This window comes from Plecotus auritus (assembly GCF_963455305.1).
Source record: "Plecotus auritus genome assembly, chromosome: 8".
NCBI classification, from domain to species: domain Eukaryota; kingdom Metazoa; phylum Chordata; class Mammalia; order Chiroptera; family Vespertilionidae; genus Plecotus; species Plecotus auritus.
Genome location: NC_137782.1, coordinates 120,050,816 through 120,066,512, shown reverse-complemented (window position 1 = coordinate 120,066,512; position 15,697 = coordinate 120,050,816). Strand labels below are relative to the sequence as shown.

General features: G+C 41.9%; 1 protein-coding gene across 1 annotated transcript in view; it reads left to right on the top strand.

Moving 5' to 3' along the window:
- DNAH6 (dynein axonemal heavy chain 6) overlaps positions 1 to 15,697 on the top strand; it is a gene marked incomplete at its 5' end in the record, with an annotated part of 243,258 nt that overhangs the window by 126,400 nt on the left and 101,161 nt on the right. Inside the window, 6 exons of the mRNA XM_080684947.1 lie at positions 1,184 to 1,306; positions 6,727 to 6,906; positions 7,640 to 7,783; positions 9,535 to 9,756; positions 10,989 to 11,136; positions 13,716 to 13,873. Coding sequence (XP_080541073.1) covers positions 1,184 to 1,306; positions 6,727 to 6,906; positions 7,640 to 7,783; positions 9,535 to 9,756; positions 10,989 to 11,136; positions 13,716 to 13,873 — 975 coding nt within the window. The remainder of the gene's footprint in view (positions 1 to 1,183; positions 1,307 to 6,726; positions 6,907 to 7,639; positions 7,784 to 9,534; positions 9,757 to 10,988; positions 11,137 to 13,715; positions 13,874 to 15,697) is intronic.

The following is a 15,697-nucleotide window of genomic DNA, read 5'->3' as shown; positions in this document are numbered from 1 at the left end:
ATCAGGCTAGTGACAGTCCATTAGTCCACTGTGTGGGGGGGAGGAACGGGGGCCCACATGGCTGTGGGCCAGGTGGGCGAAATGCAGGGGTGCCAAGAGAGCACGCCCTCCTGCAACAAGATCCCAAGGGCACAAGAGCAACAAGAAAGGCACACTCCTTTATTTAGGTAACTAAATACCCCAAATTTCGCACCCTTGAAGTGGCCATGCCCATCCTGGCCAGTGACCTGTTCCCAGGTGTGATTGACAGTGAGCACCTTCACTGGTCCCCGCCCCGCTAACTTCACTGGGCATGCATCTATCTTTTCTCTTTTGGACCTCTGGGAGTGTAAAGTTGTAGCTTCCTGATGAAGCTGCCCAAATGGCATGCCTATAATCTTTGGCCTTCCTTTTGCTCCTTTCCTGTTATTAATAACTAGGTTAATTACAACAGTATCAAGGATATGCCATACTGTGGAATGAAGCAATCACTTGTTAGATTGGCATACCATCATAATGATTTTCTCACACTGCTGTATCACTTACTATCTGTAAGGCCCACCATGGTGTTTTGCTTATGTACCAAATACTTATTAAATTGTCTTTTTGTAATGCATTGTCCATCCTGACAACCAAAGTCTCTCAAACATTCCTTCTCTCTATAAATAGGAAATACAATAAATCCTGGCTTCCCCAGCACTTGTTTCTTTTTCTTTGGAAGCATTTAATATATATAGATGAATTCACATGATTTGAAATGCTTTCACAGTTAAAAAATTATTGTACTTAAAGTGAATAAATTACCCCAGGAAGGTGTGAATATTTGATGGAGGGTTTGAAAGAGTAATGTGGACCAATTACAGCGACAAAATATTATGGAAGATTATAACCCTCGTGTATTCATTCATCAAACATTGATTGAATGCCTACTATATGCTAGGTGTTAGACTAGGTGTTGGTACAAGAATGAAACAAGAAAAAAAGAGAAAAGAGAAGGAATTTGACAGTATCCTCCTATAATTACGGGTTTTTTCCACCTTATCCTTCACTTAACATTCCTTCCCTATATCTGATTACTTATAGCTCTTCCACTGTCTAAAGCCTTTCAGCATTAAACTTAGAACATATGATTCATTAACATGGAAGGTGCCTTAGTAAGGAAAATCATATTAGCTGTTTCCTGTTCGCCTTTCTTCAATTTTAGGTGCAAGACCTAAGGGTTGCCTCTCCTGCTACAGTCAGTCGATGTGGGATGGTGTTTGTGGATCCTGAGGAACTGAAATGGATGCCTTACGTTAAAACCTGGATGACGGGTATTTCTAAAAAAGTGAGAGCAACCAGATACTCCCCAGTGTCTCCGTCTGTGAGGGCTCACACTTCCCTTGAGTGCCCACGTTGTAATAACACAAGGCTTCATTGTGCTTGATGGAGGGGATTCTCCAGAAATGTTCATATACTCCCCGCATCTGCCCTCGTTACTTATGACCTCAGCCTGCCAGTCTGCCTGCTCACTCTGGCCCCTGCCTGCTCTGGCTGGCTTCTGCCCAGACTGGTTCCTCTCAAGGGCAAACACAAACCGCTTCCCTGACTCCTCCAAAACACGGCTAGAACAGGCTGGGGCATTAAAAAGGATGACAGAAGGCTTGAGATAATGAGCAGGGTCACAATGAAGAAGAGGACATTTCAGTCCAGGTACCAACTGTCATAATCTTTAGATTTGATGGAGGTATAGCACCTCCGAGAGCCAGAGAGAAGAAAAAACCTGTTTACCTCCCACTCAGTTGTAGGTCATGACCCCAGAGACATTCTAACCCAGCCGTGGGCAAACTACGGCCCACAGGCCGGATCCGGCCCGTTCGGCTGTTCTATCCGGCCCGCGGAGCCGAAAGAGCGGAGGGTTCTCTTGCTCTCCCCTCCGCTCCTTTACTTTGAATTTATATTAGTTCACACAAACATTCCATCCATGCTTTTGTTCCGGCCCTCCGGTCCAGTTTAAGAACCCATTGTGGCCCTCGAGTCAAAAAGTTTGCCCACCCCTGTACCTCAGAAGTACCATTCCACCCCAAGTGAAGAAAAGCTCTTACATTGTTATTCACAACAGCTCAATTCCATTATTACCTTATTGAACAAGCCATCTTTTGAAGTATTTTGCCCCATCCCAGCCCCCACTCCAAAAAAGCCATCTTCTTTCTCCCTCTCCCTGCCCAAAGATGAATTAGATAACTCGTTTTTCTCATTATTAGGCATCAACATTTCAACAAGATTGTGATCTAGTCTCAAGAGTACCTTATTACAGAAAGTGCTTTTCAGAATTGAGAATTTACCATGGCTACTGGCATAAGATTTTAAACCTTCCCAAATTCACTTTTTAAAACTTAATAGATTTTATTACTTACAACATTTTTGTGTTTACAGAAAATTTTAACAGAGTACAGAGAGTTCTCTTATTCTCCCTCTACTCCAAACATAGTTTCCCCTATTATTAACATCTTGCATTGCTGTGGTGCATTTGTTAAAACTGATGAATCAATATCACCAATGCATCATTGATATTGATATATTGTTGATATATTATCAGTGTGTCAATATTGACACATTGTTGATACGTCATCAATAATGTTGCATTGATACATTAACTAAAGTCTATCACTTGCATTGGGGATTATTCTTTGTGTTGTATAATTCTATGGATTTTACAAATGGATAATATCATGTAGCCACCCCTATAGTTTCAGAGTAGTTTCACTGCCTTAAAAATCTGTGCTCAGTCTCTTCATCTGCCCACTCTTCCTCAACCCACCAACCATTGAGCTTTACTGTCTCCATAGTTTTCCCTTTTCCAGAATATCATGTAGTGGAATCATATAGTGTGTAGCTTTTTCAGATTGGCTTTTTAAATTTAGTAATATGCCTTTCTGTGGCATAATAGCTCATTTCTTTTTATCATGGAATAATATTACATTGTATAGATTTACCACGTTTATTCATTCACCTACTGAAGGATATCTCAATTGCTTCTAAGTTTTGCCAGTTATGAGTGACTATAGTTTACACTGCTGTATGACATATAGAAAAGTTAAGAGAGTGGATCCTAAGAGTTCTTACTTTGTTTTTTTTTTGTTGTTTTTTTTTTGTTTTTTTTAGATTTTATTTTTTTATTTTATTTTTTTTTAAATAAATCTTTATTCAGATTATTACAATTATTTCTCCTTTTTCCCCCCATAGCTCCCCTCCACCCATTTCCCACCCCACCTTCTGCCCTTACCTCCCCCCCACTGTCCTCATCCATAGGTGTATGATTTTTGTCCATTCTCTTCATGAACCCCCCATACCCCTTTCCCCCTGAGAATTATCAGTCCACTCCCTTTCTATGCCCCTGATTCTATTGTATTCACCAGATTATTCTGTTCCTCAGGTTTTTAATTCACTTGATTTTTAGGTTCGCTTGTTGATAGATATGTATTTGTTGTTCATAATTTTTCTCTTTACTTTTTTCTTCTTCCTCTTCTTTAAGAATACCTTTCAGCATTTCATATAATACTGGTTTGGTGGTGATGAACTCCTTTAGCTTTTTCTTATCTGTGAAGCTCTTTATCTGACCTTCAATTCTGAATGATAGCTTTGCTGGGTAGAGTAATCTTGGTTGTAGGTTCTTGCTATTCATCACATTGAAAATTTCTTGCCACTCCCGTCTGGCCTGCATAGTTTCTGTTGAGAAGTCAGCTGACAGTCGTATGGGTGCTCCCTTGTAGGTAATTAACTGTTTTTCTCTTGCTGCTTTTAATATTCTCTCTTTGTCTTTTGCTCTTGGCATTTTAATTATGATGTGTCTTGGTGTGGTCCTCTTTGGATTCCTTTTGTTTGGGGTTCTGTGGGCTTCCTGGACTTGTAAGTCTATTTCTTTCACCAGGTGGGGGAAGTTTTCGGTCATTATTTCTTCAAATAGGTTTTCAATATCTTGCTCTCTCTCTTCTTCTGGCACCCCCATAATTCTGATGTTGGTACGCTTGAAGTTGTCCCAGAGTCTTCTTACATTATCTTCAACTTTTTGGATTTTTTTTTTTTGCTTTTTGCTTTTTTGGTTGAGTGTTTTTTGCTTCTTTGTATTTCAATTCTTTGACTTGATTCTTGTGTTCCTCTATTCTGTTTCTGGGTCTCTGTATAATATTTTTTATTTCAGTCAGTGTATGTTTAATTTCTAGTTGGTCCTTTTTCATATCTTCGAGGGTCTCGTTATATTTATCGGCCTTTTCTAGGATATTCTTAAAAAGTCTTATAACCGTGGTTTTGAATTCTATATCCAGTCGTTTGTTTTCCTCCATTTCTTTCGTTTGTGATCTGATTCTTTGACCCCGCATTTTCATTGATTCCCTGAGTTGGTAAGGTAGATATTTGTGCTAGGTTTCCAATATGGCCCAGTGGGTCTGCTTCCCCAGTTAACCTAAGGTGGACACTCTTGGTGCACCCCTTTGTGGACTGTGTGTACAGCCTTGTTGTAATTAAGTCTTTATTGTTGTTGGTATCACTGGGAAGAATTGACCTCCGGGCCAGTTGGCTGTAAGGATCAGCTGTGTCTATGCTGGGAGAAGTTCGGTGCTGGAGACAGCCTTATAGGATTAGACTTGCCAAATTGCAATAGCCACTGTGCTCAGCTTGGATGGGGTGGAGTCTCAGTCTTGGCTTCCTGTCAGCCTTGCCCTTGCGCGCATGTGCGCTTTCAGTCCTCCGCCTTCCCTAGCTCGAGTCTCCGCCTGAGAGTCCAGACTCCCCCCACAAGAGCGTGGGTCCCCAGGGGCTCGCCTGGAACTGGGGTTCACTGCAGTCAGAACTGGGGCTCAGTGCCGTCAGGAGCCTCTGACTCCCTTTCACTAGGGAAAGCCTGTGGCAACCTCTGCAGCCTTTGTGCGCACTGGCCCGCGTGCGCCTTCAGACTTCTGCCTTTCCCAGCTCGAGTCTCCGCCCGAGAGTCCAGACTCCCCCCGTAAGAGCGTGGGTCCCCAGAGGTTCGCCTGGAACTGGGGTTCAGTGCAGTCAGAACTGGGGTTCAGTGCGGTCGGAGGTTTCCTTCCCCCTTCCGACAGAGAAAGTCAGCCAGGCTCTCAGCCGCCCTTCCTCTCTGCACGCACAAAGCCCCTTTGCCGTACCTCCAATTCTCTGTGAGCTTTTCTCTTTCCTTCTAGTTGTAGAATTTTCACTCAGCCAGCTTTCCTGTGGTTCTGGATGGTGTCCGTTCTGTCTTTTAGTTGTAGTTTTGAAATTGTTGTGCGAGGCAGCAGTTTAGGTGTTTACCTATGCCGCCATCTTGGTTTCTTCCCTTACTTTGTTTTTTATTGTATTTATGTGAAATGATAGGTGTCAACTAAGCTTTTTGTGGTAATCATTTCAAGTCCAGTTGATCCTTGAATAGCACAGGTTTGAATTGTGCAGGTCCACTTACATGTGGATTTTTTTCAATAAATACAGTCGGTACCTTGTATCCATGGGTTTTGCATCTGGGGATTCAACCAAATGCAGATCAGCAATAGTATTTTCCCATTCCCAACCACTGATGGAAAATACTGGTTTTGACCCACAGTTGGTTGAATTAGCCGTTGAATTTTCAGCTGCGTGGGCGTTTGCACTGCATCCCCCATGTTCAAGGTTCAGCTGTATGTATAAATCAAACCATCATGCTGTACACCTTCAATTAATACAGTGATGTATGTCAGTATTTTTAATAAAACTGGAAAAATTAAAACCAAAAAATTGTTCCTATAAAACATCCGTGTTCAGGCTTTTGTGTGGACTTAAGTTTTCAACTCATTTGGGTAAATACATAGGAGTGTGATTGCTGGGTCATATGGTAAATCTAGGTTTAGCTTTGTGAAAATCCGCTGGCTGTCTCCCCCAGTGGCTGTGCCAATTTGCATCCCCCCACACCAATGAATGAGAGTTCCTGCTGCTCCACATCCTCACCAGTGCATGGGGGTATTGGTGTTTTAGTAGATATTTTTTAATGTTTTCTCTTATGGTTCTTCTTTTTCATATTCTTAATTGTGGGAGATATCAATATAGAAGACCTCATGAAATACATATTGGCAGTTTAATGAATGATTATGAAATACGCACCTGTGTACCCATTGCTAGATCAAGATGTAAGACATTATCAGCTACCCAAAATCTTTCCATGTGTCTCGAGTCATAGGAGGCTTTTAAATTTTTTATTCATTTTATATCTTACTAGAGGCCCGATGCATGAAGATGCATGCAAGAATGGGCCTTCCTTCCCCTGGCTGCTGGCCCTGCCTACGCTCCGGCCAGAGCCACCTTTCCGCCTTCCCATGCACGCTGCCCAGAGGCATGGAGTGGCCGGGGGTGGTGCGGAACGCCTGCGTCGTCGCCATGGCGATGATGTAAGCGTCCTGCCCCGCCCCCAGCCACTCGGTGCCTGTATATGCAAATTAACCCGCCATCTTTGTTGGGTTAATTTACATACTCACTCCTGATTGGCTGGTGGGTGTCATGAAGGTGCGGTCCATTTGCATCTTACTCTTTTATTAGTGTAGATTATATTTATATCCTTTATTCTAAAAGTTACAAAATGCATTATAAAGGTCAATGGGGGAAAAAAGGAGATATATGTACTACTATTTGTAATACTTTAAACAATAAAATAAAATTTAAAAAAAAGATGTAAACCAACCCATTTCTAAACTTAATTACATATTTCATCTGGTCTTGCTAAAATATTGTTTGTTTTATTTTCAGCTGAATGAAGAATCCCAAGAATATATATTGAACCTTTTCCATTATGTTTATGATGGTTTAAATTTTATCAATAAAAAATGCATCCAAGCAATCCCGCAAGTAGACATTAGCAAAGTGACTACACTCTGTTGCTTATTCGAGTCTTTGATATTTGAGAAAGATGGAATTAATCTCACACTGGTATGGAAGGTTTTATTACTTCAATAAAGCTAGAAAATGAGATTATTATATAGCTCCTTTGCAAATAAATAACTCCAAATTTTCTGTAATATGATCAATTTTCAAGTTAACTTTTCACGGGACTAATGACTATGAGTAGATGAATAGAATCTAAAAGTTGGAAGGAGTGTTAGACAGCCTGTGGTTCACTCTTATACTCAATGCTTAAATTCCCTTATAGTCTACAACATGCTTCTAATATGTGTCTGTCAGCAGCTGCTTAAATACCTTCATGCAGGCATAAACAGAGTTATAATGGTCATTTGAAAAACAACCTTGAGATTTTTTTTTGGACACTCCTTGACATTCACTTTCTCATCTGAGTATTTAACTTTGTACTACTATAAAACATCACTTGGTGAACCATTAAATTAAATATAGGAAACACATGCTGTGCCCTTTTTGTTTTATTTTATTTTATTTCTTTATCGATTAAGGTATTACAGATGTGTCCTTATCCCCCCATTATCCCCTTGGTGTCTGTGTCCATTGGTTAGGCTTATATGTGTGAATACAAGTCCTTTAGTTGATCTCTTTTTTAAATGTATGAGTCTACACACACACATACACAAACACACACACACACACACACACACACACACACACACACCCCACAACAGTCTTTTGATTTTGCAATGCAGGATTCTTTTTATGTTAACGTAAAATATTAAAATCTTTCTCTTTGTTCTTTCAGGAACAAACAAAACTGAACACAATGCTATGTCAGACTTTTATATTCTGTTATTTATGGTCTTTGGGTGGAAATCTAACTGAAAACTACTCGGATTCTTTTGATACATTTATTAGAACACAGTTTGATGACAATCCTGATGCCAGGGTAAGAACCAAATAAGTTGAATTTTAACGTATTAGTTCTAAATCATTAAAACTGAACTTCAAGAATAAAACCTTAAGAGCCTTACTTCTACTGCAAATATAAATTCTTCACTAAAAGAATTTCTAAAATCACTCATTTTTCTTAACCCTGGATAACATTTATTATATTAATTTTTTTAGGAGTCCTCTCCTGGCCATATGAAGAAATTAATGTATAAAACTATAAAAAATTCATACTATAAATGAATATTGAATTCCAGTTAGTAAACTTATTCTTCACAGTGTTATGGTATAGCTATTCTGAACCTACTTTCTGCACATTCTAAGATTGAGCAAATGAATAAATATGCTGATGATAATGGAAACAGGTTTCTCACTGTTGGAGAAGGGATTTACAGATATGGAATTCACCCTGTGTTATTATATTACAATAGGAGATATTGGTGCTCATGGATTCAAATACATGAATATACAGTATATTTGTATTTGCACATGCATAAATTTCATAGTTCTGCGTGCTGAGAGGAACTAGAAGCAATGACACCTCCATGGCAGTGAGCATACCCAGATGCTAATTCCTAAATACTGTTCTCCACAAAAGGGAGCTGAGGCTTCTTCCTGAAAACAACAGCTTATTCCAGGACTGGGGCAGGGAAAGTGCAAAGTGAGACCAGAACATCTTCTTATGTCAGATACTGAAGAAGCGCTCAAGGAATGGTGGAGGGGTTCCCACTGGTCACATCTGGGCAGCTTTCAGCATCAAAATAAACAACGATAGCCTTTGAAAGACAAAAGATATAATGTTATACCTCAAAAGTTTTCTTTCTTAAAAATAGAATAGAACGGAAAATAGAGTGAATTGCAGATAGTAGGTGTAAATATCACACACACTTGTACACACACACATATACTAGTATGTATGTAGTAGGTCACCTTGTCAAATTGATTTCTTACTGAGTCACTGTCAAATCTTGAAACACCACTGCTCTGTACAGCTACCAGAATGAACCTTCTGAAATGCAATCGAATCCTGTCACCCACCTACTTAGAATCCTTTACTGAACTCTTGCTCCAAACTCCAAAAAGTGAGGCTTTTCATAACCTAGCCTCTGTGTGTGTTCCCGGACGCATCTCTCACTGTGTGCAGTGCTCATCGCTACCAGCACGCGTGGCACTTTCCATGGCTTCAGCCTCCTGCCCTGTTTTCTAAACCTGACCCCTGACCCCCTGTTTCCCCACGCCCACACCCCACCCCATTCCTTCTCTGCCCACCTGACTCTTGCTTGTCCTTCAAGTTTGAGCTGTGGCATCCCCACCTCTTAGAAACCTTAAATCTTCAACTACCCTGCAAATATAAATGAGCCATCCCTCCTCTGTGGACATACTAAAGTACATTGGAACCCCTTTTTCTCTCTGGGTAATAACTAATGTCCTTGTGTCCCCCGTGTGAACTTCAGGGTCACTGAAGGCAGAAGCACTTGACCAAGCACAGTATTTGTCCTAAGTAAACCCCTGAATGTTGAATTGAGTTGAAAATGCTTTACAATTCTAATATGGGGTCTTAATACAATCAATATGTCAGATTTTCTTTATGCATTATGTTGCATGACTGTGTGTAAAGAATTAAACTGTAATACTGAAACAACTACTTCTCTACAAAGAAAAAAGAAATCCAAACCCATTCTTGTTCTATGATTGCCTTTGTCTATGCATGAACATTTCCTGGTTTTGGCGCTTAATTTGATACTTTAGCTCCCCAGTTCTGGTGATCTGTGGAGCATTTACATGGACTTCGAAACCAAACGGCTGGACCCCTGGGAACGAATCATACCCAGCTTCAAGTACAGCCGAGATGTCCCATTTTTTGAAATGCTTGTCCCCACAGTTGACACAGTGCGCTTTGGGTATCTAATGGAAAAACTGCTGGCGGTCAGGCATTCGGTATTATTTACTGGGACAACTGGAGTTGGCAAGGTAGGAAACCTTCCGCAAACAAGGTCTCCCCAAAATGAGGGCGTGGCGGGCCTGGAGTTGTAAGCCCCATACATAACACATTATTTCTCAAGGAAAATTGCTGTGGATTCTGATTACTTTTTCAGAAAGAATGTCACTGTATTGGCTCTGTACTGACCTCGGAAATTACTCCAAAGTTTGCCAGTTTCTGAATAAATTCTTAATGTCAATACTGTATAAACCAGAGGATCCTGGGGACCAATGTTTTGTGTTCAGGGGGTTTTATGTTGCATCCCTTGGAATTTCAGGGGCTGCCGATGCATAGATTAGGGTGGGAATTGGCCAAGCAGTTTATGTCCCCAAATACTATTCCCTCCTGACCATTTCCTTTTACCTCACATAGCAACAATGTTTAGAAAAAGTAGAGTATAAGGGAAAATGCTGATTGATTGGGTGTCTTTGTTTTCAGGGGAGTCCACGTAAACAGAGATTCACTGTTTCCTCTCTAAATTGTTTCCAAAAGAAGTTTGGGTCCTGTGATTCTTGCTTTTAAATTGACTTGGATAGCAACCAAGATGTATTTTGGTTTGAAACTAAACTAAAAGCTTTTTGCTGAGATAGAGCTGATTAGAACATTTCTTTGGCTCTAGTAACTATAATTAAACTAGAGGCTCAGTGCACAAAATTCAGGGTGGGGGGGGGGTCCTTCAGCCCAGCCTGCGCCTTCTCGCAGTCTGGGAGCCCTCAGGGGATGTCCAACTGATGGCTTAGGCCTGCTCCCCCGGAGGGGGGGGAGGCGGGGACGGGGGAGGGAGTGGGCCTAGGTCAGCAGTTGGACATCCTTAGCGATGCCACAGAGGCGGGAGATCAGACATCCTTAGTGCTGCTGCAGAGGCGGGAGAGGCTCCTGCCACCGCCACAGCACTTACCAGCCTGAGCCCAGCTTCTGGCTGAGGCGCTCTCCCTGTGGGAGCACACTGACCACCAGGGGGCAGCTCCTGCATTGAGCGTCTGCCTCCTGGTGGTCAGTGCAAGTCATAGCAACCAGTTGTTCTGCTGTTCGGTTGATTTTCATATTAGCCTTTTATTATATAGGATGGAATCTCCAGGAAAAGAAAGACACATTTCAATCTGGTTTTACCCTCTCTCCTTTCATTCTATTCCTTACTCATTGTTCTGAATTATAACTAACAAAGACAATTGAAAGTTATTATATTGAATGTGACATCATTAACATTTGTTTAAATTTAAAGTCTGTTATTGCAAAAGGATTACTAAATAGAATTCAAGAATCAGCTGGCTATGTTCCTGTTTATCTAAATTTTTCTGCTCAAACTTCATCTGCAAGAACACAAGAGATCATTGAATCAAAACTGGAAAGGAAAAGAAAAAATATTCTAGGTAAGAATTACCCGTTTTCATTTGTCTCACAAATTAAGTTATTAAGTAACAAAAACAGGGCATGTAATAAAATTACAATTGGATATTTTCTTTGCTTAATTTAATTGTTAATGTGATTTTGTTAATGGCATTCTTTCCTGTGCTAACATATCTAGATATCTTACTGTTAACAAGCAAGTATTTACTTCTATCATCATCTTCAACTCACATCTTCAGTTTCTGCCTCTCCCTGGCTCTCTCCCTCTCTAACCCATGCTCTGCTTTCAAACCTGCACTAATGCCCCTTTATTTATTTATTTTTATTTTTGTGTGTGCGTGTTATTTATTTATTTAATAATTCTTTATTGTTGAAAGTATTATATATGTCCCCCTTTTTCCCCCATGGGCCCCCTCCAGCCCTTCCCTGCCCCTCCCCCACACCCCAGGCCCTCACTGCCCCATTGTCAGTGTCCATGGGCCATGTATATATGCATACAAGGTCCTTGGTTGATTACCTCCCACCCACCCACTGTCCCCCACCTTCCCCTTTGTTTTAAACAAACAAAACAACCTGTATATACCTGATGCATTGAGTTATCTGAACTCAGTAGAGAATAAGCATGAAACTCTTTTGTTTTTACTTCAGTCAGTGCTTTCAGCCAGGCTTGGGGCATCTCCCTCTTCCCCCTCTCCCCCCTTCTCCCCCCCCCCCCCCCCCCCCCCCGCCCCTTATCAACTGCTTAGATAACTAGCATAACTCTCTGGCCACTTCCTGTTGTTTTGAGGCTGGTTCAGTGTAAAGCTTTGATCCCAAATCCAGTCGGAGGCTCTTCCTCTCCTCTGTCAGGCTTGTGGCTCCAGGTGCTGGAGGCGAAGGGGGGCAGGAGGTTCTGGTGTGCTGGGAAGGGAAGAGGAGAAGAAAGGACAAGTGGCCCTCTCTACCTGGTGTGTAGATGGGCATCTGTGTGGACTGTCCCTCTTCTCTGGCTGGCACCAAATGACTGCCCCTGCTCTCTGTGTGGTGGTCTCCAGGAGCTGCTTTCTGAGGGACTTCCAGAAAAGTTGTGCACAGGTCAAGCACATGCCCCCCATTGGAAGGTTCCCTGACATTGGGAATCAGGGTCTCGGCTTCCTCAGTCCCACCCTCCAGCACTGCATCCTGCAGCCTCTTGCTTCTAGACTCCACTCGCCCAGCTCACAGCCCTTCTGGTGGAGGACTAGCCAGAGCTCAAGCTCAGCTGCCTTCCACATTGTCCATCATCTAATGGGCCCTGCTCTACCAAGCGGTGGGGATACCAGCTGCCTCACTGCCCCCTCTCTGTTCCATTATTCCTGCTCAGTAGGCACAGGGCAATGGATGCCAGTTTTTCTTGTGGGGGCCCCAAGTCTTTATTTTTTTAAATCTTTATTGTTGGAAGTATTACATATGACTCCTTTTCCCCCCCAGCCTGCCCCTGCCCCTCACCCCAGGCCTTCACCACCCTATTCCGGGGTTATGCATATAGGCATACAAGTTTGTTGGTTGATCTTTTCCCACCCGCCCACCCTCCCCTGCCTTCCCTCTGAGGTTTGACAGTCTGTTCGGTGCTTCTATGTCTTTGGATCTATTTTTGTTCATCAGTGTATGTTGCTCATTAGATTCCACATATGAGTGAGATTATGTGGTACTTATCTTTCTCTGAGTGGCTTATTTTGATTAGCATAATGCTCTCCAGGTCCATCCATGCTGTTGCAAATGGTAAGAGTTCTTTCTTTTTTACAGCTGCATAGTATTCCATTGTGTAGATGTACCACTGCTTTCATAATCCATTCATCTGCTGATGGGCACTTAGGCTGTTTCCAAATCCTAGCCAAGTCTTTATGAATGATTATCTTAAAAGCCCTCCCCACCTGCTGTCCTGCTTCTTGGTTTCCAGAGACTGGAGGATGGAGTGGGACACTGAGTTTGGCTCAGTGACCTTGGAATTGTCGGGTGCTGGATGGGAGCACGGGTTGAGTCACCACCTCTGCTTACATTGTTTTCTTTTCTCTGTTATTACCCACACTTTTTTCTGAAAAGTGTGTATACTGGTTTTCTTTGAGTTAAATAGGGCATCGTCCAGCTCCGCTGTGCTGGATTTCCTGTTGATGTGAGCTGGGTGTGTTTCAACATCTAGCCCTATTTTCCCTGCAGAGGGTGGTGAGATGGCATTTCTATGAAGAAGCCTTTGGAGTTCTGCTTCCTACTGTGGGAAGAAAATGCCCTTCCTCACCCCATGCTCAGGACACACAGTTGGTGAGGGCAGGGGCTGGGATAGAGAGATCAGGATCTAACTAGAGAGCTGGCATCATTGTGCACCTCTGAGAGTGAGGGTGAGGCACATTCTGACAAGTGGACATCCCAGCCCCGGCCACGTCTCCCTGTAGGGGCCTGGATGGAGCCAGAGGGAGGTCTCTCCTCCTCAAGGCAGGACTCTGCGAGGGCCTCCTCACTCCTGAGAGAAATGAGCTCCTTATGACCTACCGGGTGTTCATTGAGTCCAAAACCTTACCTAAACTCTGTTTTACATTTTCCAAAGGCAAATCATAATTCTTAAATCAAATTCATTTTATTTACCCAGGAGCACCAAGAAACAAACGTATTGTGATTTTTGTTGATGATTTAAATATGCCCAGATTGGATCGCTATGGCTCTCAGCCTCCGATTGAATTACTTCGGCAGTATCAAGATTTTGGTGGATTTTATGACAGAAACAAACTCTTTTGGAAAGACATACAGGTTACTTTAAGTTTTAAATTACTTTGCGTGTTTACATTTAAACAGCAAGGAAATATGGTGTATTACAGTGATTTTCAACCTTTTTCATCTCATGGCAGACATAAAGTACTTACTAAAATTTTGCAACACACCAAAAAATGTTCTATTTTTTGCCAGTCTGACAAAAAATAGGCATAATTTTGATTGATTTACAAAAAATAATAATAGTGGTAATTACCTACCTTTTTGCTCCAAAGTGATTTTTTAAAAAAAATCAGGTGCCTATACTTGTATATAAGGATTTCTGGTATCAAGAATTAACCAATCAGAGGCAGCCTTATTATGCAATGCATCAATAAGATGAAATCCTATTATATGACCAATATATTTATGGCTCAAGCTACGGCTGTTGTCAGTTTTTTATTTGACAATCTAAGGGAAAAGAGGTCAGTGCCCCTGATTAAAGAGTCAGGAATTGTTTTAAAAATGCTTGCGGCACACCAGTGTGCCACAGAACACTGGTTGAAACCCACTGGTGTATTAGTTTGCTCAGGTCACCATAACAAAGTAGCTCAAACAACAAAAAGTTATTTTCTTACAATTCTAGAGGCTGGAAGTTGGAGATCAAGATGTCATCAGGGTTGGTTTATTCTAGGGCCTCTCTCTTTGGCTTACAGCTGGCTGTCTTCTCCCTGTGTCTCCTCATAATCTTAGCTGTGTACTCATCTGTGTTCAAACCTCCTCTTCTTATCAGGACACTAGCCAGGTTGGATTAGGGCTCTCTCTCATGACTCATTTTAAGTTAATTACCTCTTTAAAGAGTCTATCTCCAAATGCAGTCACATTTTGAGATACTGATCATTAGAGCATCAACATATGATTGGCCAGGAGAAGGAGGAGAAAGACACAGACCTATGTCTTCAGTGTTTCTTATGTGTGGTTCAATTAACCAGTCCACATTGAGTTCTTGTCATGCTTGATTCAGGAGGTTCATGGACAAGGAGGCAGCCCCCACCTCCCAGAGGGCTCAGCTTTGGAGGGTAGATGGACATGTATTTATAAGGCAGGCTGATAAATGGAGTCAGGAGGGCACAAGGGCTGGGTTGAGGACGAGAGAAGCCTTCCCAGAGGGGATGAGGTTAGAAGAGGGTTTTGCAGGCAGAGCATAGCAAAACAAGGAAGGGAGCATTTTGCATCTCAGAGGCAAGACATGTGGAACACCACGGTGGTGTGGAATGTGAACACCAAAGCAACGGGAATGCAGAGGTCAAGTAAGGGGGCCATGGATCCAATGATGAGAAATGTGGATTTATCCTCTTAAGTTACGGGGGTTGGGGGGACCTCTGAAGGAAATGCTATGGGAATATCTTCTTGGCTGCAGGTGAGGGGTGGGCTAGAGACCAAAGGCAACTGCAATATCATGTATTGATCTATTGATGAAAATGTTACCAGAGGCTCTGAGGAACCTAACCATGTATTTCCCGTAGGAGCAATTATTCAGTGTGCGTTAATTCAGTGTTCCCAGTGACTTTATGGCACACAAGTACACACACAAATAATGAGAATTCACTATATTGCTCAAGTTAGTATATTTTGAATAAATATATTTTAACTCAAGATAAAACTTCTTACAATGTTTTAAGATTAAATTTTTGCATAGGAGTATTTATTTAAGGCAGGTGAGTTAGCTGGATGACCTTGAGTGATTTAACTAGCCAGGGCCTTCTTCTTTTTTAACCTAAAAAATGGCGGTAACAATCGTGATATCCTGGGGTTGCTGTGAAAACCAAGTCCAATGATGTGTTGGAAACGTAATGCAGTGCTTGCAAAGGGTAGGTCCTCAAA